The sequence below is a fragment of the Haliotis rubra genome, unplaced genomic scaffold (genome assembly GCF_003918875.1).
Source record: "Haliotis rubra isolate DU_JTF1 unplaced genomic scaffold, ASM391887v1 Scf1584, whole genome shotgun sequence".
NCBI lineage: Eukaryota > Metazoa > Mollusca > Gastropoda > Lepetellida > Haliotidae > Haliotis > Haliotis rubra.
Window position 1 is genome coordinate 481 of NW_025765541.1, and position 24,932 is coordinate 25,412.

Consider the following 24,932-nt stretch of genomic DNA (forward strand, 5'->3'; position numbering starts at 1 on the left):
GAAGGTGATGAGTCTTCATCTGGTCTCATGGAATTACTTGGCCTCAGTGACACACCACAGCCCCTTTTAATTTGACTAATGTTATATGATAGTAATGGCTTTGTCCACAAAGATGTTGGTAGAGGTAGTGAAAATAGAGTTGTTGTGTTCACATTCAGATGCCTCTGACGCCTCTGTGAATTTTCAGTAGATTTTAACTGTAGCATATACATTAGCTTGAGCTTATCTTAATACACCAGAAAAAACAATTAACTACACTCGTGACTTTGGACTGCTGACCAAATAAAAACTCTGCATCAATGGAATCATTTACCTAATATGGTCTTGTTCAACAGAGTCAATTTGATGATTTGTGGAGCAAGTACTCTATCTACTCAGCTAGAGCAGCTGTTTGGCCTGACAGTCACAGACACCCAGCTCTTGTCAAGGTGAAGAAGGAGTTGAATCTGCTGCAGAAACTGTATGGTCTCTACAACACGGTCATGACCCTCATCAGTGGATATTTTGACATCCTTTTGGGTTGAGGTTGACATTGACAAAATCAATTCAGAATTGTTGGACCTCCAGAACAGGTAAATGTTTTGATGGGTAGCCTTGATTTTGGTGTGCTCCACACCACAAGAGTGAGTAAATAGGGTTTAATGCAACTTCTAGCAACATTCCAGGCGGATATGGTAGGGAATATAGAAAGTGGGGTTCACACATTGTACTCATGTGGGGAGTTAAACCCTGCTTCTTTGCTGATATTACGCTTCAGTACCACAAGGTTACCTCAGCAGTCTGTAAATCTGGATATTGACATGAGTTTTTTCTCAGTCTGTTTGGCAACAATGTATGATGTCAGTGGAACCAAATACTGTGTTTGGTATCCTTTCTTTTTTTGAAATTGTTATAAGTTGTCATTGTGAGATCAAAATCTCTTGATAAATACAATCATATCAAATCCAAACATTTGTAACATTTTATGTGAAAATTACCTTATTGTTTGTAATGTTTCAGGGCTACTTCTTTTAAGGTAATATGGAAATAGCCTTTATGGTTTCATATAAGAATCACTTGTTCCTTGTAGATGCCGCCGCCTTCCTAAAGGTCTGAAAGAATGGCAGGCGCTTTTAGATTTGAAGAAAAAGATTGATGACTTCAGTGAGTCATGTCCCTTTGTTGAGCTGATGGCTAACAAGGCTAATGAAGGAAAAGGCACTGGGACACAGAATAGCTAAACTCACAGGACACACATTTGACTTTGACTCAGATAACTTTACACTGAGAGACATCATGAAGGCTCCCTCTACTGAAATACAAGGAGGAGATTGAAGTAGGTAGACAAGTTCCCTTGACATTTACTTCATCAGATTGAAAATGTTTGGATGGCTTATTTGCATTAGCTGTGTATGTTCATCAATAGTCTTTTGCATCTTATTGCTAGAATAATATGTTTACTGGAAAACACAAAATGAATGTCTTTTCCTTATTGGATAGGATCTGAGAGACTCATGTAAGGGAGATAAATTGGAGCCACTGCACATTTGTGTGAATGGCAGTTGGTGACATTTAGAATGTAAGGCATGAATGGGGGCTGTGTGTGTGGATTGTCATTGTTAGGACATAGAGTTATATATACAGTCTGGCCTTTTACGAAACATTTTCATCTGACAGAAGAGGCTTGGTTTGATTTCTAATCTTGTGAACTTTTCATTGTATGAATATTTTTCTTTATAAGCTGTCCTATCTTCTGTTAATCCCAAATTTTAAAACATGCCATTTAGTTAAGGTGAAATGAGTATATCAAGTATTAGATAAAAGTTTGATCTCAATTGGAGAACAGATTTGTTTCTTTAGTTCATTTTTTTAACCTTCTGCAAGCCCCAGTGAATTCAGTTATCACATGCCATCACATTCCAGGGTGACACACAAGTGGGAAACTTCACTTTGGGAGAGCTTCCACCTCTGGCTGCAAATGTGTTTATTTTACAATGTTGATAAACATTATGTGTTTTATATTTGATGGTGCGCGCAGCCGTAATCGTCATACCTGGAGATAGCATGTAAAATTTATAAGTTCTGACTAAAGTGATAAATACATAATGTCATTCTGAGATGGTCAAATGTAAGAGATTTTATATTTGGGATTACACTTCTCTTACTGAAGAAAATGATTCAAGTACTATTTTGTGTTGATCCCATGCCTAAAGTTGCCAGTTCCAATATAATATATGTATACATATAAAGCTTGTAGACCTCCAAGTAGGTGTGTATTGCTTATTGAGAATTTTTATATTTATATTACGATGCTTAAAAGCATATATTGGCGAGCATGTATTGCATTATATTGCGTACGTAAGAATTTCTTTAACAGAAAAAATCATAATCGAGTTAATGCTTTATTATAAGGCAAAACACAACAAATTCACAATGTTTGATTGCTTTAATTACCAACTTTTAATCATGACAAATTAAAAAAATGCTGCCATGCGTAAACCTTTGCCCTAGTATTTGTTCGTTGTTGGGTGTCACCATTTTGCAACAATCGCATGACTTTAATTCTCCAGTAATTCTTTTCAATGTGAATAGATGTTGCCAACATGAATAATAATAGTGAAGAAAGCAGACTTTCCCAGTTTGATGGTGTTCCTGACCAGCATGTTGATTTCTCTCAAATATTTTTACACTTGAGAAATAATTGCTGTAACCATAAGTGTTGATTCTCTAGGATGTGTGTGCATCCTCTCAGCTGTGAAGGAGAAGGATATTGAAGCCAAACTTAAGGCAGTGATCAGTGACTGGAATGGACGAACTATCACTTTTTCCAACTTTAAGGCTTCGAGGAGAACTCCTTCTGAAGGGAGGTGGATAATGACAGAGACCATTTCCCGCCTGGAGGACAGTTTGATGATTCTCAGCTCACTTGCTTAGCAACAACAGGTACTGTAGGGACCAGTTCAAAAGTTGAATGCCAGACAAAAACATCTTCAGTTTAGGGGTGCACGATTTATATCTAACAAAATCAACCGAACATTTTTCTCAATGTTTTATGCTGTAACTAAAACAAGCAATAAGTCCTATCCTATTTTTACCACAAGATCATTATCTGTACTTTTCAATGCTCGTTTGTCTTTCTTTTTCCAAAAGTTCCAGAATGGCTATCATACCATAATACAACATATGGATGAGTACTAAAATATATTTGTGATTCTTCATGTCAGTATGTTTTTTTAGTATTACAGGTAATTCGACATTTTCAGAATTCTGTTTTTGTGGGCTCTGATTTATGTCTCAAAACTTAAATAATGAAGTATTTAATCCCACATTGATTTGTTTTAACTGATCCTTTTTCATCAGCTGGTATCGAGAAGCTTCAGAAAGTCTGTGTTGTTAAATCAATTATATACATGAGTACAGTTGATAGTGCTTGAATATTGCTGAAAGCAGCATAATACTGCTCGCTCGCTCTCTCGCTTGCTCACTCTCTCACTCACTCACTCACTCACTCAACCTGTTAACTCTCACACATATTTCACATGAGTCTCACTATTATAAAGTAGATTTTTGCTCTCTCTTTCTCTCTTCTTTACACGTCTTACTTCACAAATCTTACGCTTGGAGAGGTTTCTTGTCATTTGAAAGCTTCGCCACAGTTTTAAAATATGGACAATAACAGGAAATTTTGCATTTGACAGATACAATGCACCCTTCAAGAAAACCATCCAGACATGGGTTGGTAATCTGTCCAATACTACAGACATTCTTGAGAACTGGATGACTGTACAGAACCTCTGGGTGTACCTGGAAGCTGTCTTTGTTGGTGGAGATATTGCCAAACAGCTACCTCAGGTAAAGAAACGATAGAAAGAATATTTTCAACCATAGCCCTGTTTAGAAGTAAAGGGGTTATCAAGGTCCAGTTTGTCTCATCAATTACTCACATAAAGTGGTGTTGAATTGCACATAAAAACATTGCAGACCTGTGGTAATCCATTCATCTTGTGTTACAGACTTACTTGTACTTAAATTTCCATTTGAAGTTCTAACATTCTTATCTTTTCTCTCATATTAGTCATGTTTACATATTTGACCTAGGCATAAATCCAAATCTTTCAGACTTTTCCTGAAGTTAAAAAATTGACATTTCTCACGGCAATAAAGGGCCTTATTTTCCTCTTCCTCCCCTTGTGAGGCTCTAAATTAGTCAGATTTCAGTGTTTGTATACATGTGGTATACAGATATTGTAACCTGTTTTCTTGGCTTTACATCAGATCATTTTTAAAACCTCTTAAACTTGATATAGTGTTCTAACTGTTCTTACAGTGAGGTACAACATGTCATATGTCTACTTATGTTGAACAGAATTAGAGTTAGAAGACTACATATGAATGTATACAGTATTCCAAATATTGTGCTGCAGGCAATGTTAGAAGTAGATTGTTATTTGATCAAATTAGACAGTGAAATACAAGTTACATTTAACAAAACCAAAACATCAGCTATTACTACTTTCGGTTTATATCCTGAACTGGGAAGATTTTTTCAACTTAGGGAATATTTGCTGACATTTGCAAAAGACCTGGGGCTGAATATTGGCCACTGTGCAGATTTAGATATATTCCTACTATAACTCAAGTGGAGAAGACAGTGTTACAGAAACTTTTTAGACACATCTGGCATTAGGATAATCATGATTTGATCAACTTTTTAAAAAGAAGCATCATTTTTTAGGTTGTTTCATTTATGCGTTTCCATCCAGTAGATTTTATCCTTTCTGTTGTAGGAAGCCAAGAGGTTCCAGAATATAGACAAGTCATGGGGCAAGATCATGCAGCGTGCACATGAGGTCACCAATGTTGTTCAGTGCTGTGTTGGGGATGAAACCATGGGACAACTCCTACCTCATCTGCTGGAGCAGCTAGAGCTGTGTCAGAAATCTCTCACAGGGTAAACAAAACATACAGTAGAAAACTAGTGTTGGCATGAACAGCTGATCATGACACACAGTAGGGTTTGAGCACAGATTGTATACTTAAGCTGCAAGGTTTGAAATTACTGGCAAACTTGGACTTACTAGTGTAACCTTGTAGCTACTCCTGCTCAAATGTCACAAAGAGACTTCTATGATTTGATGACTTTGTTGATTGCATGTCATTAAATGCTGAAATTCCTAGACATTGTTCATCAGTCACTGATTTTCCAAGTCCAGATTGATTCTTTAGACTGCCATCATATAGCTGGAATGTTGTTAAGTGTGGCATTAGATAACCAGTAAACGAACAAATGTGTAGAGAAAACTGCTGTGTTTTGAGCTAAAACAATGTACTTCTGACACATTGTGTTTAGACCACCTATAATATTTTTGTACAGGTACTTGGAGAAAAAGAGACTGGTGTTTCCCAGGTTCTTCTTCATCTCAGATCCCTCTTTGCTGGAAATACTTGGACAAGCAAGTGATTCTCACACAATTCAGGTACACTGATTTTTCTCCTCAACATATAGTATGTTGTGTTCCATGTTGGTATGTTTTATTACTCATCAGAAATAATCTTTTGAAAATATTATAAACAAATATTGTTGGAAAACTCTTGACAATTGCATTCTACAACCAGTTTAAGCCCAGTGAGAGGTAAATCATATGTTTTTATGCAATGTTTGGTATGACTTTCTAATTGTTAATGTTATCATGAATAAGATATATATGCATATGTTGTAAATATCTACTTGTTTGGGTTTCAGTCTCACCTGCTAGGGGTGTTTGAGAATGTCAATGAAGTGGAGTTCCATGAAAAGGACTATGACAGAATCCTGGCCGTTATTTCCAAAGAAGGGGAAAAAATCATAGTATGTTTCTAAAGGATTAGGTGAGGTGTTTAAAAAAATAACACATGCCAGGCATAACTATTATAAATCAGTGGTATGCTTCAGTGTTGACATAACATTGATTATTTATTGGGATTTTGGAGTTAGGATGATGCTGAAATGTTGAATTTATACCAGAATCACAGGATACAATAATCTTTATGTTATTATAAGTCACAGTTTCGACCAATATAATTAGCGTACGCACTAACCCAGAGGCGTGGTCGGTTCAGCCCTCAGTAAAGTGCCATCTCTCTCACAACCATTACCACTGCCACACTATGTCATATAATCACTTCATAATCTCATAGCATCTCTATACATGCACAACATTGAATGTAACAAATGCAAGGATGTGATACCTCTAGCATCAAAAGAAACTGGAAGTAGCAGTGTGGGGAATGAAAAGGGAGATAACTATGTAATTGCATGATGTGCAGGCCACTATTTAATACAGCAAGAAATATACCTTATTGTGGCATGACAGACAAGTGACATCACATTAAGCATTATGCCCTGTGTACCGTATATTACCGTCTATAACCTGACCCCATAGATAAGCCGACCCCCAAACTTGACCCTTAAAATCAGTGTCAAAATAGTATGTTTCGTACATAAGCCGACCCCCCGCGATGGGGTCCTAATTGTGGCAAACACAGACCACAGACAACTGGCGGTTACCAATAATTATAACTTTGGTCCACATCATTAAAAAAATTCACAATCATGTTGCGTCTACTCACGCATCAAATGAAGTGTAGTTGACAGGAAATGGATAATATATTTTGTTTCGCATACATATTGTAGTTAGACGATAACATGTCAACAAACTGGCTTGCTTATTACCGTCTTGTTTTCCATGGACTGCTAGTTTACAGTAACATCGGTAAAAATGTTTGATTTTAAATGGCTTGCTTTTTTACCCCATTCCATGTGCCGTACAACTTACCTAGTTCATGAGGGTCCGTATAACTGTTGTGTTGATTATATATTTTACATTTATAGTGCAAAAACTAATTAGAATTACACAATGCTAGGATATATTTCTTTGGGTTAAAAAAATAGTATTCTGTATTATATTTTACTGATGACTGGGCCAGTATTCATCCTGTTATATTATTGTGCATGTTTGAACTTGATCGGCCAGGGAAACATGTGCACAGCTGAGTGCTATTTCGGCTCAAATACACGCGGTAAACTTATTCTTAATTAATTTATAGAGCAAAAACTGTAATTAAAATTACACAATGGTAGGATATATTCCTGTGGGTTAAATAATAGTATTCTGTATTATATTTTACTGATGACTGTGCCAGAATTCATCCCGATTGTACGATAAATGTCATAATGACTAATATGTAATAATATGCTGAAATAATGAAAACATACAGGTTAATATGTATTTTATTCATCATTCACACCATAAACGCTGTAATCGTGGCAAACATACTGGCAGATGTACCGGTAACCTGTAACATCATCCTGGCAGGGCACTGGCGAGCTAAAAAGTATTTCCGTGAAATTGTATCTCATAGATAAGACGACCCCCTTCTACAGACATATTTTTTTGGTCCTCAAAATTCGGCTTATAGACGGTAATCTAATTGGATCAGGTCAGGCTAGTTAACTTGCTTGCACATGACATTGTATCCAAAATGCACATACTGATGCTCACGACTACAACCACTGGGTTTCAATTACTTTCAGCTTGAAAAAAAAGTGATAGCCCAGGGAAATGTTGAGATATGGCTAGGAGATTTGCTGAGGGAACAGATGAAATCACTTCATGGTGTTATCAGAGATGCTTTCAGGACCATTAACGCTCCGGAATTTGAACTTCTTGGATTCCTTAACTCAGTCCCAGCTCAGGTAACAAATCATCAGTCTTGATTGAGACTCAAAACTATTAGTTTGATGAAAAGGTAAGATTAGTTTGAGTTTTCATGCATCACACTGTGTGTTGTATCCACCTTGATAACAAACTGTCGGATATAGCAACCTGATTTTCTTTCGACATTATATTTCAGTTTAAATTGGTATAGCAAACTGTGGTTACAATGAACAATGTATCTGTGTCTGTTGTCTACATTTTAGTAATTACTTTCATTGTATCAGTAAAGTGTATTAATGTATTTGAAATGATTCAACATGGACAACTGGTCCCCAGCAATCTTGTACGAAACATCTTAGACGATCATGTAGTTAAACATGTGAGTGAGTGTGTTTAGTTTTAGCCGCACTCAGCAATATTCCAACTACATGGCGGCAGTCTGTAAATAATCGAGTCTGGACCAGACAATCCAGTGATCAACAGCATGAGCATCGATCTGCGCAATTGGGAACCGATGACATATGTCAACCAAGTCAGAGAGCCTGACCACCCGATCCCGTTAGTCTCCTCTTATGACAAGCATGTGTTACTGAAGATCAATATTCTAACCCGGACCTTCACAGGTCTAGTTAAACATGTAGACTTTGGTGTATTCTTGTCATTGTGTTTCAGCATTGTATATTTTTTCTCATAACATCGATCACTGGTTTGTCTTGTCCAGACTTCCTAGTCAGGCTGCCATTACATATATATGTAAATTCTGCTGAATGCAGTGTTACTCAACAAACATAAGACATGACTGCTGTTTCCTTGCTGTAGGTGGGCTTATTGGGTATCCAAATGTTGTGGACCAGGGATGCAGAGGATGCTCTGAGAGTGGCCAGATCAGACAAGAAGATTATGCCAACCACCAATCAGAAGTTCCTTGACCTCCTGAATAAACTCATTGAGCAGACAACTCATGACTTGACCAAGGTGGAGAGAATCAAGTACGAGACTCTTGTTACCATCCATGTGCATCAACGAGACATCTTTGATGATCTGGTTAGTAACCTGCCTTACAGTTGTAAATTCTCACTTCAGAATTAATACAAGTCTGTCAGTCCCTGGATTGCTTGGTGAAGATTTGTCACAGGTCTGCTGTTTAAAACATTTCCGAAACAGAAAAACCAAGTTTTATGGATAGTCAACTTCTTTATTGCAATGAGTGTGACGTTTCAGTGTAGGTACTAATTGCGGTATCGTTATCAAGCAAGTGATAATGCCTCTCAAAGAAGTTATCCGCTGTCTACATGGAGACATGGCAATTAAGTCCATCATCACTTGCTTGATAGCGGTGTTAGTACCTACACCGAAACGACTCATTGAAATAAAGAAGTTGACTATCCATAGAACTTGGTTTTCCTTCATCTATACAACTTCTAAAATGCCTCTCAAAGAAGAATTTCGAAACAATATGAAAGGGAACACCAAATTTTGAAGTTGCCATGGCATTTAACACATACATAGTATCCAAAACAGTCTCTATAATGAGCCTTTATTAATTCCATTTGGCTATACTAATTTAAGTTCATTTTCAACACAGATTTACGAAAACCTCTGAGTGGTTCTCTTACAGAGAATATAACAACTTTGACACTGATTGTCTAATTAGAAAGTTTGCCTGACACAAAACCCCTGATACCTATGTGATACTCTGTGCCCTTTTAACTAAGAGGATATTGTATTTGTAGGTGAAACTTCATATCAAGACTCCTTCTGATTTTGAGTGGTTGAAACAAGCAAGATTCTACTTCAAGGAGGAGACTGACCAGTGTATTGTACAGATCACTGATGTAGACAACATCTACCAAAACGAGTTCCTTGGTTGTACTGATAGACTGGTCATTACCCCTCTAACTGACAGGTAACAACATATCTCTCAAATTGTACTGTTTAGTGAAAATTTCCGAGGACTTATCTAGGATTCCAAACGAAGTGCCCATGACAAACTGCAAGTCTTCATTGTTATCTTTTTTTTAATTTCAAAAGTTCTTTAAGATTGATTTCAAAGCAACCACTAAAAATAAGCATTAAAGTCTGTTTTCACTTTATCAGTCCATTTGTCATTGTCATGAAATGCAAGCCAGCCCACAGAGATGAAATGTGTTGGAGTAATATGTTTAAATAATGAAAGAAACATTTAATTTGACATTGACTTGTGGCACTGTGACATTCAAAAACAGCCTCATGATGAAAGTAAGATGACAAATTGATCCAGATTATATTGTGATAGGAAATACGATGAGGGTGTTGATACTGCTCTTTTGGTACTGCAGGTGTTACATCACACTAGCCCAAGCTCTGGGGATGTCTATGGGAGGTGCCCCTGCAGGACCTGCTGGAACTGGCAAGACAGAGACAACTAAAGACATGGGCAAGGCTCTCGGCAAATATGTCGTTGTGTTTAACTGTTCTGATCAGATGGACTTCAGAGGACTTGGACGTATCTACAAAGGTTTGAATATAATACAAATAGACCCTGAGGCATGACAAAGTTCCATGTTAGGTACAGTACAACCAGAAATTATTGAGAATTTAAAGATTGTAATTTTTTATATATTTTTTCACTCATTACTCACGTATTAAATGTGAATATTAGCAGAACATAACTCCAGATTCAAAGACAGGTGAACAGTTAGTATTTTGTCAAGTCACCATGGGCAGCCATGCAGGCTTCAATGCGGCAGGGCATACTACTGATCAAAGAAGTTAGAAAGTCGTGGTCCATGCTGTCCCAATATCAGACCACCTCTTCTTTCATTTCAGCAATATTTGTCAGATTTTTTCTTATTGACACTTTCCTTCATAAGTGCCCAAACATTTTCTATTGGATTTAGGTCAGGGCTATAGCTTGGCCAATCTAATAATGTAATATTTTGGGTCCGAAACCATCCCGTGAATGCTTTGAACGATGTTTTGGGTCGTTGTCCTGCTGGAAAATCCAAAATATTTCCATAGAACACGTGAGCAGATGGAAGTAAATGTCCCTCAAGAACATCTGTGTACCGATCACTGTTCATATTCCCTTCAAATACACAGAGGGGCGTTGCCCCAAACACAGATATGCCACCCCACACATTAGTTCTTTTTCAGAGAGATCTTCCTTGGGGTACATATTATGCATTTTCCGGCTGAAAAATGTCCTGTGACAGTTGTATCAATGTTTTTTGAATAAAAAGATTGAACAATAAATAAACTCTTTTATTTATTATACGGCCCCTACCTCACGGAGTTACCTCCCATTGTGCATGCGTATTACCAACTGGTGGTAGGCTCCTAGACCCGTGATCATCATTCCTTCTGCTGTCACTGCCATGAACAGTCGCTAGAGAATTCATGAGCCGTACAGTGCTGAACTTTCTTCAAAAAGAAAACGACTATGTCTGAGACACCACCTGTATGTATGGTCTTTATTTGCCTATGAAAAGGAACAGTAAAGCTTTACAGTTGGTTGTTTCATAATTGTGACTTTGTATTATATTATATTACGCGAACTTTCCCGTGGTTTACGCGACGTGTTGCTCTGCCATGGCGGGAAGTTTAGCGTGCCATGTGGTCGTAATATTGCGTATTGAACCAACTATTACTTTCCGTGGTAGCCTTCGCGTATTTTTCAATGTTTTCTACGTGTATATATGCTGCTGGTCCCGCCGTTAGCTACATGCTTGCGTGTTTGCTTTCAGGCCTTTTCATCCTGTTCGGTCTGTGGACAGAGCATTCCACGGGCCGACAGGCATGACCAGTCGCGTCGCCTGTCTAGAAAAGACTGGCCATGATGCGGACACATGTACCATATGTCTTGGGGTTTCCCCGGCCCAAAAGCGGAGGGCGGCGGACACGCTATTTTACAAAGAGATGCGTGAGGCGGGTGGGGAACTGGCCGAGGTCCCCCGTCTAAGACTAAGAAACAGTCACGTAAGGGAAAAAAATCCCGAAGCCAAACCCCCTCTCCCGCTAGTACTGGTGGTTTTGATATGACACTAATGGACAAATTGTTTCAGCAGCATATGGTCTCTGTGAAGTCCCTCGTTAGGTGAGTCTGTTGGAGGTCTCCGCCAGGAGTTCCTCGCTCACTCGGACGGGGGCGGAGAGTCAGGGTGGGATCGCCCGGGCTCGGCTCTCGATCCCTCAGCCTTGAGGCATCTGTAGACCCGTTGCCTCTGGCTTCGGGTCCAGATGCCTCGGCTGCCCCGAGGAGAGGTGCTCCCCAGTCCCCCTCCTCGGAGTTGGCGCAGGGACCGTTGAGTATTCCTGGTGTTCCGGTCCTGCGCACTCCGCCCCATGAGGCGGAGGCACCAGTTCTGCCTGGTGTGCCTCCAGCGTCTCGGGACTGGGTCCGTGCACGCTTTCAGGCGCCGGCGTGGGAGCTCTGTCTGCTCTTCCTCTCTGTGCTTCCCTAGCGCTAGGCCGCCCACCGGGTCGGGGTTAGGGTCCCTTCGGAGGAGACCCAGCCTCTGACTTCGGGGTTCGGCGCCGAGTCAATGGAGCTTGGGGAGGTAGAGGAGCATGGCGGAGGTTTCGTTTTGCCGGCTCTGCGGGAGGTCCGGCAAAGAATTGCCGAGGGGCCTACCCAAGCCGCGTGGTGCCTGTTGGCCGCCGGACTCGGCTGAGTTCCGCTTGCCAGGCGAGGCGTTTGCCCCTCGGCAGCCCTCGCAGACGCAGCTCCGCATTCTGCCTTCGTTGGTTCAGGACGTGGTCGAGCCCCTCTCGTCTGGTACCCGTGTTCGGTTCGACTTGCGGACTTAGATGCACGGAGGTACCAACTTGGGGAGGACTCCCTGTTCGTTGTTCCCATCGTTGACGAGTGCGTGTTCACTTCCGCGCCCTGGGGAGGCTCAGCTTCCTCGGAGCAGCTCCGGCTGCTCGGCAAGGCGCCTCACTCCACCGCTTGCCCTCGCTGGAGCTCCCTGCAGCACACGCACGGACCTACGAGGAGGTCTACCGGAACGTTATGCAGCAGGTCAGGGTGGTGGTCCACGCAGGCCTACCTCTCCTCGATTCAGAGGTCGGCCCTGGAGGCGGAGGGCATGCTGGCGACGTTTCACAAGATGTCGTGCTGCTCCGTCAGCTCGGAAGTTCAGGCACACCTCGGCGACTCTTTGAGGTCTGCTGCGTTGGACGGTGATGTGCGCAGTCATGGGGATGCGCAGGCTGTGGCTGTCGACGTCTCGGTACTCGGCAGCGACGCAGCAGACCTTGCTGGCCCTCCCTTTCCGTCTGGGAGCGACCCTCTTTCCAGGGGCCCAGCAGGTCATACGGGAGGCTGCTGCTGCAGCTACCTCCTTCAAGGACTCTAAGGCCTTGTTGGATCACCCGCGGGTGTCTCGCCCCCGCGCTCCCGTTCCACCTTCCTCCGCCGGAGTGCAGCCTACACCCGAAGTCTGCCGGCTGGCTTCGGCCGCTTGGTAGGGTAGGCGGAGGAGCAGGTCTGCCAAGGGAAGGGGCAAGGAGCAGTCCTCGACTAGCTCCCAGCCTTTCGCTGGCGCGCTGGGAGGTCTGCCCCGACCTCCCGTTAACCCATCAGGCTGCCGCTCAAGCCGTGTGTCACACCCAGTCAGCTCCGCTACTCGGGACAACGCACGCGCTCCTACCCCATATCCCAGTGGGAGGCCGCCTTTCTCTATTCCTGCCAGAATGGGAGAAGGCTACCAACAATGCTTGGGTGCTGGCCACGGTCAGCATCGGCCATTTACCACTGTGGAAGCGAGGTCCGCCCGACTTCACCGGCATACGCCGCACTCCGGTGCCGTCATGTCAGGCAAGGGCGGACATATTGCGCGACGAAGTTCACCGGGAGAGGAACAGGCGGGATTTTACTCCACGTACATCCTCGTCCCGAAGAAAGACGGCGGGTTCCGTCCGATTCTCAACCTCAAGGGGTTGAATCGCATGCTACAAGTACCATCCTTCAAGATGGAGACACTGCGCTCGGTGATCTCATCTGTTCAGCCTGGCGATTGGCTCACGTCAATCGACCTAAAGGATGCGTATCTGCATGTGCCCATACATCCATCGTTCAAGCAGTACCTTCGGTTCTCTTACGACGGGATGTGTTACCAATTCAGGGTGCTCCCCTTCGGCATATCGACTGCCCCAAGGGTGTTCACCAAGCTCATGTTAGTCCGGCTACCCCGCCGCTCGCAAGGAAGGCGTTGTTACCCTTACCTCGGCGACTGGTTGCTCGAAGCACTAACACAGCCAGCGAAGTCTAGATGCTACGCACACAGTGATAGACATTCTAACTTCGACTGGGGTGGATAATCAACCTCAAGAAATCCGACCTGGTACCCACCCAGGACTTGGTTTTCTTGGAGCTGCGATTCCAAACGAACAAGGATCTTGTTTCCTTGTCGCCCGACCGGATCACCAGAGTTCGGGAGATGGTATCTTCATTCCTCTCCCAGCCCCAGGCACCAGCACGGACTTGGCTCCGTCTACTGGGCCATATGGCGGCGACGATCTCTGTAGTGTGGCGGGCGCGGTTGAGGATGCGTCCTATACAGCAAGCTTTGGCTCGGCTGTGGACTCACACGGAGGATCTGGAGCGCAGTCTCACAGTCCCCGAGTGGTTGACACCTCACCTTCAGTGGTGGACAAATGTCGGGAATCTCACCAGGGGGATCCCCTTGGAAATCCCGACGCCAGCTCTCACAGTTCAGACCGATGCGTCCCTCACGGGCTGGGGGGGTGTTCTGGGCAGTCTGTCGGCGTCCGGACTCTGGTCCGAAGCCGAAGCCCACCTTCACATCAACGTGTTGGAACTGAGAGCTGTGCGGTTGGTATTCGAGCGCTTCAGAGAGCATGTCCGTGGCCAGGTAGTCCGTCTTCAGTTGGACAACCAGACGGCCATGTCGTACATCCTGAAGCAGGGAGGCACGGTGTCCCCAGCGCTCCTCCGGGAGGCGTGGGACTTTCTCCTCTGGTGCGATCAGTGCGACTGTCAGGTACTCCCTGTTTATCTCCGGGGCTGGAGCGCGGCGAGCAGATGCGCTCTCGCCGGATCCTGGCCCCGCGACGAAAGTGGATGCTCGACAGGCAGATTTTCAGAGTAATCTCCCAGTTGTGCGGGTCGTTCCAGGTGGATCTGTTTACGTCCGGGCGGAAGCATCAGACACCCGTGTTCTGCTCTCGGATACCGACCCAGAGGCGTTGGCTGCCGACTCCTTCCTGCTGGATTGACGGGCAAAGTGCTCTCAGGCGTTCCCGCCGCTACCACTCATTCCCCGTGTCCTTTCACAGCTGTCCACCCAGCCAGCTCGGCTACTTGTGCTACTGGCACCGCTTTGCCGTCCACAGAGCTGGTTTCCGGTAATTCTCAGGTTTCTGGCTCAGCCTCCTGTTCTATTACCTTTACGACCGGACATTCTCACTCAGAACGGGCGCCCACCCAAATCCACGGATTCAGTGGGTGGCTTGGCCTCTGTCAGGTCTAACCTCGAGGCACGCGGAATTCCTGCAGCAGTTGCAGACACGAAATTCTGGCTCGGAGGGGATTCGACAAACGTTCAGTACGAGGATAGGTGGTCCCGCTATGCGGCGCTGGTGTTCAGATAGGGGCATTGCAGATCCCTTTTCTGCGGATTTAGTCCGAGTATTGGAGTTTTTGCAAGCTCGTTTGGAAGAAGGCCTGGCGGCTTCGACCATTCGTGGCTACTCCACCGCTATTTCCACTTTTCACACCCCTGTCGATGGTGCTCTTCTGGGGCAGCACCCCTCGCTGGCGCTTTGCTGGCTGCTGAACGGATTCGACCGGCGCCAGGCGAACCAGTCCACCTGGGGATTTGTCAATTGTGCTCGATTGGCTGTCCGGTCCAACTTTCTCACACCTATCGGCTATTTCCATTCAGTTGTTAACTTGGAAAGCTGTTTTCTGGTGGCGGTAACATCTGGAGGTAGGGTCGGCGATTTACATGCTATGTCGTCCGACCCGGGCGCTGACTGTGTTTCACACGGATCGTGTCAGTATTCGCCTCCCAGATACTTACCCGATCGAAGGTCGATCACGCTTCCATGTGACAGCTCCTATCGAACTTCCTACTCTTACCCAGCCTTCCACATCGGGACCACTCCTACTGAGCACTCACCCGTTGGATGTCCGTGAAGACGCCAAAGTCTATATCAAACTTAACGCAGGGAATCCGCGACGGGTACCCAGCTGTTCTGTTGTTATGGTGGCGGAAGGCTGGTGTGCCAGTGAGCAAGCAGACTTTGTCTCGCTGGCTAGTTTCGATGTATTTGTGCCGCTTATCAGGCTAAGGGCAAGCCTCCCCTGAGGGGTTGAAGGCTCACTCGGTCAGGGCAGTAGCCGCATCAAAGCTTTTGCATCGGCACTCCCCATTGAAGAGATCTGCTCTGCCGCTATTTCGAGCCGCCAAGCACGTTTATACGGCACTATCAGCTCGATACACATTCCCGTAATCGCGGCGAAGCTTTGGCCGTTCTGTTCTCTCCAGTGGACAGTGTCCTGCCACCCTGACCGAGTGAGTCTTGGTTTATTGGTTTGTTTTGACGCTGCTGTACAATAATTGCGTATTATTGACATATCTGCTACTGTGAGCTAACTACATGTACCCCCTTTCGATTCTCTCAGGAGTTATTTGTCGAATGTGAGCGGTATTTACATTCCCCCCTACGGTGCTCACTAATAGACACATGGTGGGTGGGGCTTTGTTGGGGCTTTGTTGACATTCGCACCACGTGCGTTGTCTCACTATGCTAAATGGAGGTCGTCTTTGAGTACACTTCCTCCCTGTCAGTTCCCCTCCCATAATGCCTCTCGCGGAAGCGAAACTGGGACAAGTGACAGGTGAGTGTTATGGCGTCTGTTCAATTTTTTTCCATGATACGATCGCTATATTTGTGTGTGCTTGGACAGAATTCCCTCCTCCCTGGCCTCCGGTCTTTGGGAGTCTGTGTTTATGCATAATATGTACCCCAAGGACGATCTCTCTGAAAAAGAATTAGCCAAACCTGAAGAGGTTTTCAATTCTTTGAAGAGAGTCGTCCTTGGGGTAGGGCCTCCCGCCTCCCCGCAATTCTGTTCACTGATTTATTCAGCAGAAGGAATGATGATACGGGTCTAGGAGCCTACCCAGTTGGTGCGCATGCGTAACGGGAGGTAACTCCTTGAGGTAGGGGCCGTATAATAAATAAAAGAGTTTATTTATTGTTCAATCTTTTTATTCAAAAAACATTGATACAACTGTCACAGGACATTTTTCAGCCGGAAAATGCATAATATGTACCCCAAGGACGACTCTTTTCAAAGAATTGAAAACCTCTTCAGGTTTGGTTAAATTTCGGACAGTACTTTGGGCGCTGATACAAAGATTTTCAGTTTGTTTGGTCCAGAATTTCAGTGTATTAGGAAACAGCCACACAGAACTTTCATGTGAGAAAATCACATTGTCCCAGTAAAATGTCTATGCTGTAAGCACCAGTTCAACATTCGCTCCTTTTGTTCAGGTTTCATGATCGGTGATGGAATTCCTCGACTTTTTTGCCAACCCATTGCATGCACCTCAGTTCTAATTGTCTGCTTACAGACAGCCACAGTTCCTCTATCAATCATATCCAGCCTTAAGTTTTCTAAACTCCTTCGTTTGTTTTTAGAAACAAGAATACCAAGCCGCCTCCTGTCACCGACAGTCAATTTCTGGGCCTACCTGCGCCTCCCTGGTGCTCAATGCCATATCCATTTGCAATATTTTTCAAAACACGATAAACAGTGGACAAAGGGATGCCTGTTCTACTTGAAATCGCTTTAGCTGATCTGATGTCCTTGTTATAATACTCTAAAATGAACTTCCTCTTCTCTAAATCATCCATACTGAGGATCACTGAAAATGTCGTCTGCTAGCAAGTAAACAAAGGGGGATATCTCTTCACAAACTAATGAAAAAGGATTAACGGAGTTGTCTCTTTTGAATGAAACTAAGCACTTGATAGCTGGTCAAGGTTGTTTATACTAGAAATCCAATTAAACATATTCCTAAAATTCTCAATAATTTCTGGTCATACTATATAAGCAGCGGCTTGATGGATCGTCTCCTCTGCCAGGATGACTTAAGTGATAGCAGTGTCATCATATCCCAGGGAGGAATAGTTGCACATAATATAAGTCATTGGAATATCTTGCAGGGATGTTGTTTACAGGCTGGCATCATATGACTGGAATATTCAAAAAAGACCTGCCACTTTTCCCTTGGGCAGATACATTTTGAAAACTGTAAATAAGAAAATTCGATTTTTGGAACCTGTCCAATTCAGGATACTTTGGTGAGGCATGTAATAGATGATTGAACATGATTGTGTCATTATTCCATAAAAAAGACAGTCTCAACAAATAGCAGGCTTTCAGATTGGCTTATTTTCTGCTGTCAAGATCAATTTCAAAAAGATTTAAAGATTTTTATGAATGTTCAGTGAAAAGTAAATAAAATCCTGAAAATGTACTGATGATATTTGCCACCACCAAACTCACAATATCAGATTTGTTTGAATATTTATACCTGAATAGAAATGTCAAAAGCCTTTAAGAAGTTGTAGGTTAAATTTTTCATTTCTTTCCATAAAAGTATAATGTGTTTTGTATGCAAATACAAACACAGTGAAGGATTGAATAGTGAATAGTCTCCATAAACACTGGGGTTTTTTTCTTCAAAATTAGAGGTACAACAATCCCTGCTAAGTGTGACAAAGAATATTTGTCATTATGCAGTGAAAGTGATATGTTATTGTGATGTAATATCCAGCTTCTAAATACTTGTAAAGATCCTCACCAAGCCACAAGATTATCTATAACATAAATATTTTTGATGTTTACATTGATTCTTCATTGACATATAGGTCTAGCACAGTCAGGTTCCTGGGGATGTTTTGACGAGTTCAACAGAATTGAGCTGCCTGTGTTGTCCGTGGCAGCCCAGCAGATCTACATTGTTCTCACAGCCAAGAAAGAACGGAAAAAGGAGTTCATCTTCACTGATGGAGACAATGTGGAACTGAATCCAGAATTTGGAATATTTCTTACAATGGTAACCAAGAAAAGGAATGCATTTTTTTTGGACTCAGATCTAAATTTCTTATTTCAAAGGCATTTTGACATTGCACCCAAAGGAATATAACAAATTTAAGAGTCTAACTGAATCTGTTTAATATTATGAGTGACTCAGTGGTCACTGTTAACATGATTTCAAAACTGAAAATGTCCTATACAGAAAGTATTACTAGCTTTTTCTGCAGAAAGGTCAGGATAAATAACTTTGTTCTCCATGCTATGTGGTATCATTGTTGTATACTGAATACGGTTTATGGACAGTATCATTTAGTTTTCTCAAACATATAATTCAATGCACAATAATATTTTTATGCAATTTTTTGTAACAGGGCAAGATTAAATAATGTGAGGTCATGTTATGTGATGTCACATGTGTAAAATTAATTAATCTTGTTTATGCCCCCGCCGTATATGGCTGGGGGCATATAGGGTTACCCTCTGTGTCCGTCTGTATGACGGGATGAAGTCTATCCACTTCTCCACAAAAGCTGCTTAACAGAATTGATTGAGCTTCTATGTGTGTTTCATTTGTACTCTAAAGGTGTGCATCTCATACCTTGTTCATCCAATTTCTTAATTTTGACACTTCTACAGATGTTTGAACTTCGTTGAATTTGGTTCTATTCATCCTGTTCGTATTTATTTTATAATCAACCATGATATTTATTTAGTAGAAATTAATCACCAGAGCACACTCAGTGTAGAGAACTCTTCCTACAGCAGCGGGGCATCCGTGTCCCTGGACACAATTTTTTCTTGTTTTTTTGTTTGTTTGTTTATTCTGTTAGTATATCCAACAATCATGCAGACAGAAAACAGAGCACTGTCGATTGTCTATCCTGAGCAAATACAATTGTCATATTTAGACTTGATTATTTGATTATTTCAGAACCCTGGTTATGCAGGTCGACAGGAGCTGCCAGAAAACTTGAAAGTACAGTTCAGAACAGTTTCTATGATGGTTCCAGACAGACAGGTATGTTGGAAATAAAAAAAAGAAATGTGGAGTTTTATCATGTTTAAGTTGTCGAAAACGGGACACAGTAAAATTTGAATTAGGATATGGCGTGATCTTGTACAGGAGTGTTTATGCAGATAGATCAGGAGACCCTTTGACTGTAAAGGGTAGAAAATATTTCTAAGAAATGGTCAACTTGGTTGATGGAAATTAGTAGTTCTGGTTCATTGCCCATGTTATGAACTATCATTGTGGCAAGTTTTATACTTTGATGATGTAAAACACAATTTGAAACCTTATTGCATGTGTACTGGATGAAAGTCAACGCTGAAAGAAACAAAATGTACCTGGCAGATATGTCCCTGTGCTGACAATGTACCCACAGATAATACTTTTAACCTGCTAGTTGTGTAGAATATTCAGTCATTAAATTTCAAAAAAGAAATGTTTTCATTGAAACACACCATTACTTTGAGTTAAAATTGAGTTGTGTTGGCAGATCATCATGAGGGTGAAATTGGCTGCATGTGGTTTCATAGAAAATATCATCTTGGCCCAGAAGTTCTACACACTCTACAAGCTGTGTGAGGAACAGCTCTCCAAACAGGTAACATCTATTAAAATGAGAAAATAACTATTGCAATCAAACATATATTTTTTTTCTTTCTGCATCCCTGTTGGGACTTTTGTTAGTATCTGTTTGCGACACTCTTGCATATAATCATAAATTGGAAGGGTTGATGCATGTCATCATACCCATCTCCATGTTATGTTGCTCATTATAATTATCAAACACTGGTGCATGGGACCCAGACTTTTTATGTACAGGTCTCCTCTTATCTATCTGGAATATTGCTAGGTAATTCCAAGGTCCCTTTGCGAACGTCCATGTTTTCAGCATATTAACTGTCGCATGTTGTAGGTTCACTATGATTTTGGTCTGCGGAACATCTTGTCCGTTCTTAGAACACTTGGTGCACAGAAGAGGTCTCGACCCAATGATACAGAGAGTACAATTGTGATGAGAGTGTTGAGAGACATGAACCTGTCCAAACTGGTGAGCACACACTGATATAGGGAAGTTATGACAGAATGTGATACCATTATTATCACAGTCTATGCCTAAACATTTGGTTAAAGCAGCCCAAAAATGGATTTTCAGTTTAATGTGGCATCATTAGTAATGCACTTTTCATTTATATATACTTCACCATTTTCATTTGTTATATCTCCATTCTATATCCTGATCCTATCTGCCCATACTTTGCAAGTAATGTCAATGGCATGAGATAATTTTCTCACTCATAGGAAGTATTTGATTAGATGGCTATTTCTAGAAACATGCAGCCTCAAAACGTAACTGTTGGCAATTGGGTCCAAGGTATTTGTGATAAAATAAGGAAATGTAACACTGGATAATTGAGGATGGTACATGTAACAAAGTTTGATTCAGGTTGATGAGGATGAACCTTTGTTCCTGAGTTTGATCGCTGACTTGTTCCCTGGCATTGTACTGGACAGTGCCTCATATGCTGACCTACAGGTTGCTATTGCCAACCAAGTAGATGAAATGATGCTCATCAACCATCCTTCCTGGAATCTGAAAGTTGTGCAGGTGAGTGGTGGTGTGTCAGCATGAAATAGAGCATTCTTATATTCACAACTATCTATTAAGCTGTTATTTTCTAGACCATAGTGTAATGATTCATGGGTGTTTCATATTAGTGGCAGCTTCCTACCAAAGCTGGAGACATTACAGTTATTTCAACCAGGTACGGATGTCAGGTTAGTGTTGCTCAACAGCAGCCTATGGTGGTCAAGACTCTGTTGCAAAGTTGACAGCTTTTCCTTGTGCCATTGGCATAGGTCATTGCTTGCCATATCAATCACTGCATTGTCTCATTCTTGATGTGATTATTTACAGGCTGCTGTCATATTTCTGATTATTGCTGTTACGTTTTTACTGTTTCGCTAATGTTCAATTTTCTGAAAACAGCTTTTTGGACACAACTTAGCTGTACTTTCAGTTACGTAATATCAAATCAAAGGAAGTGTTCTACTGCATATGGTCAATTGTGTTATATGAACAAGTCTAAACTTTCAAAACATAAATTCTAAAATATTTGTTCATTTCTCAAGTATGCATATCTTTGATCCAAAAAAGGGTTCTCATTTAAACTTGTCACTTGATGTGCTCTTAGCGAAGTATGTAAATGGCAATCTTCTAGATTTTACACCCAAATATGAATGTGTAAACGTATCCTGACCCTGTTTCAGTTGTTTGAGACCCAGCGTGTCCGTCATGGCATGATGGCACTTGGCCCCAGTGGGGCTGGCAAATCCTGCTGTATCCATGTGTTGATGAGATCCATGACTGATTGTGGCAATCCACATCGAGAGATGAGAATGAACCCCAAGGCTATCACAGCCCCACAGATGTTTGGTCGACTCGATGTTGCCACCAATGACTGGACTGATGGCATCTTCTCAACTCTGTGGAGAAGAACACTCAAAGCTAAAAAAGGTTCTGAGTTAACACTTACAAAACTCGTAATTAGCAGCACCATTTTGAATTGGTCTTAACAAACTATATTGGTCAGAAGAAGTGACTTCCTTGTGTTGGTGGTTAACTTGACGATTTGGTTGATAGTGTATCGTATTATTACCAATCTCTGAGTTTGACCCAGTTACTGAAAGGCAGACGTCATGTAGCTGGAATATTACTGAGTGGCTTTTTCTCAGATAACCCCAGATGTATTATTATAATGTGAGAATTTTGATTGGCTGTTTCCTAAATAATCTCCTTTGTATTGATATGTGGCATTATATATTGGCTGTTTCCCAGATAACTGTTGCTGTATCAATATAAGTGTTGATTAGCTGTTTACCAGATATTATTATCATTATTTGGATGATGTGGAATTGTTGACTGTTTCCTCCTGACAGGCGAGAATGTGTGGATTGTCCTGGACGGTCCTGTCGATGCAATCTGGATTGAGAATCTCAACTCGGTGCTGGATGACAACAAAACTCTCACCCTGGCCAATGGTGATCGTATCCCCATGGCACCCAACTGCAAAGTTGTCTTTGAAGTGCACAATATCGACAATGCCTCCCCAGCCACTGTATCTAGGAATGGTATGGTGTACATGAGCAGCTCTGCTCTGGACTGGAAGCCAATTTTGCAGGTGAGACAATGCACTGATTTATATTTTCATCGTAAAAGGATATATAGGTTTGCAAAACAATTTGAATAATAGATGTTCTAGTGTTAGAGACAAATAGCAATAGAACATTTTCATAATGTAATTGACATTCTTTTGGTATTAATGATCTCATATGAAAATGTCTTTGCAACATTCTGACCGACACTCAGTCTGTGTCTTAGAACATGAACAGGTCTGAAACCCTAATTAGAGTCCAAACATCCCTTATGCTTCATTATGACAAAGGGTTAAAAAAAAAATATAAATAACAACATTACATTTTAGGGCTAATTCTTGCTCTTTAGTCAGGTGCAGAACCTTCTGTTACATACAAACATTATGTGATACATAAGCTGTTTCATGTCTCTATAAATGGCAATAGTTTTTAGTTCATTCATTTCCATTGTCGGAATTAGAAAACTTTTGTGATGTAATGTAATTGCCTTGTAGGGCTGGCTGCGAACAAGAAATCCCCAGGAAGCAGAAATACTGCAGACTTTATATGACAAAATCTTTGAGGATGTCTACCTGTATGTCAACCTCAACCTTTCTGCAAAGATGGACACACTTCAGTGTAATCAAATTAGACAGGTACTCAGTAGTACTCCTATTATCTGTGCATCAGTTCATTCATTCCACAATATGTATCACAATATTTTTTAATGCTTGGTATGTCGAATGATTTCAAATAGCGATTTTTTGTATTAACAGTATTTACATATATGTTAATGTTTAAAGAATCGTGGACAGGCTATATGACTTGACTGTGGCTATATGACCACAGTGGATCTTTTGGTCTACACTCAGTTAGATACAGAGCAATTTCATAAAGCTGGAATTGTTCTGAGATGACATTTAAACTACAAATTTGTCAGTATATGATGAGATTGACATAATATGAAGGTATTCATTATACTGTTTCTAAGTGCCACTGATATGTGCTTTCAGTCGTGTGATGTGCTCCAAGGTTTGATCCCAAAGAAAGATGACAAGGGTTGTCTCCCCGCAGACCATCTGGAGAGACTGTTCATCTTCGCTCTGATGTGGAGCCTGGGGGCCATGCTGGAGCTGGATGACCGAGTCAAAATGGAGGAATTTATGGTGGCCCACTCCAGCAAGCTCAGTCTGCCACCTTTCAGAGAAGGGGGAAACCATATTTGAATACCTTGTCAATGAACAAGGTAGGTTTAATGTTCGGACAGTCAAGTAACACAACCACGTAATCAAGCTTCCTTTTTGCAAAAGTTTGGTCTGTAACTTTGCTGATAAATAATATTGAACTACTTGTGTATGAGCTGAAGTATTTCATTGTGTATGTGGATGTACAAATGGTGCCATTCAAACTGTGAACAATTTAAGAAGGTTCTTCTAAACCTGTTTGAAAGTTTAAATTTGTTTGACATTTGCCTCGCCACCTGTTATTGATAGATATCAAAAATAGAAACATACTTCTGATAAATATTTGATACATAGTACTGTACAACAACATAAACAATAAGTCACTGATGTTCTGAAATATGACAAAATTGAAAGTTTTCTGTGCCCGAGACTTTTAAGTGTGCTTGCCTGAACTTGGCTTTTAGCTCCATTGTCGTTTGATTTTAATGTTTAAGCAAACTGATACATGAACCTTTACTAACTGAGCCTACTAGACCATGCAGACTTAGGCTTTGTACTAGAGGTTGAGTTGCAATCTCCACCATTGAAGAGAAACCCAGGCAATATGAGGTGTCACATGTTCAGTGCTGTCTTATGGCTACTGTCAAATGATATGAATATTCATCATTACTCCAGGTGGGTGGGAGCACTGGTCAAAACGTGTGGAAGAGTACATCTACCCGTCTGACAGTGTGCCCGAGTTTGCATCCATTCTGGTACCGAATGTGGACAATGTGCGAACCAACTTCCTCATTGAAACAATTTCCAAACAGAACAAGGTCTGTACAGCGTATGACTTTTGATGCCCCATTGCGTTTTGGTGGAATCATTTT

General features: G+C 41.8%; 1 protein-coding gene across 1 annotated transcript in view; it reads left to right on the forward strand.

The window, feature by feature from the left end:
- Positions 1-335: 335 nt before the first annotated feature.
- LOC124271198 (dynein axonemal heavy chain 8-like) overlaps positions 336-24,932 on the forward strand; it is a gene marked incomplete at its 5' end in the record, with an annotated part of 107,967 nt that continues 83,370 nt past the window's right edge. The window contains 22 exon segments of the mRNA XM_046706279.1: positions 336-460; positions 1,070-1,197; positions 2,711-2,899; positions 3,659-3,831; positions 4,767-4,930; positions 5,354-5,456; positions 5,723-5,827; positions 7,553-7,714; positions 8,496-8,720; positions 9,410-9,582; positions 9,995-10,173; positions 18,567-18,754; positions 19,667-19,753; positions 20,235-20,342; positions 20,658-20,792; positions 21,189-21,350; positions 22,013-22,259; positions 22,682-22,923; positions 23,392-23,532; positions 23,890-24,086; positions 24,088-24,122; positions 24,736-24,878. Coding sequence (XP_046562235.1) covers positions 336-460; positions 1,070-1,197; positions 2,711-2,899; positions 3,659-3,831; positions 4,767-4,930; positions 5,354-5,456; positions 5,723-5,827; positions 7,553-7,714; positions 8,496-8,720; positions 9,410-9,582; positions 9,995-10,173; positions 18,567-18,754; positions 19,667-19,753; positions 20,235-20,342; positions 20,658-20,792; positions 21,189-21,350; positions 22,013-22,259; positions 22,682-22,923; positions 23,392-23,532; positions 23,890-24,086; positions 24,088-24,122; positions 24,736-24,878 — 3,411 coding nt within the window.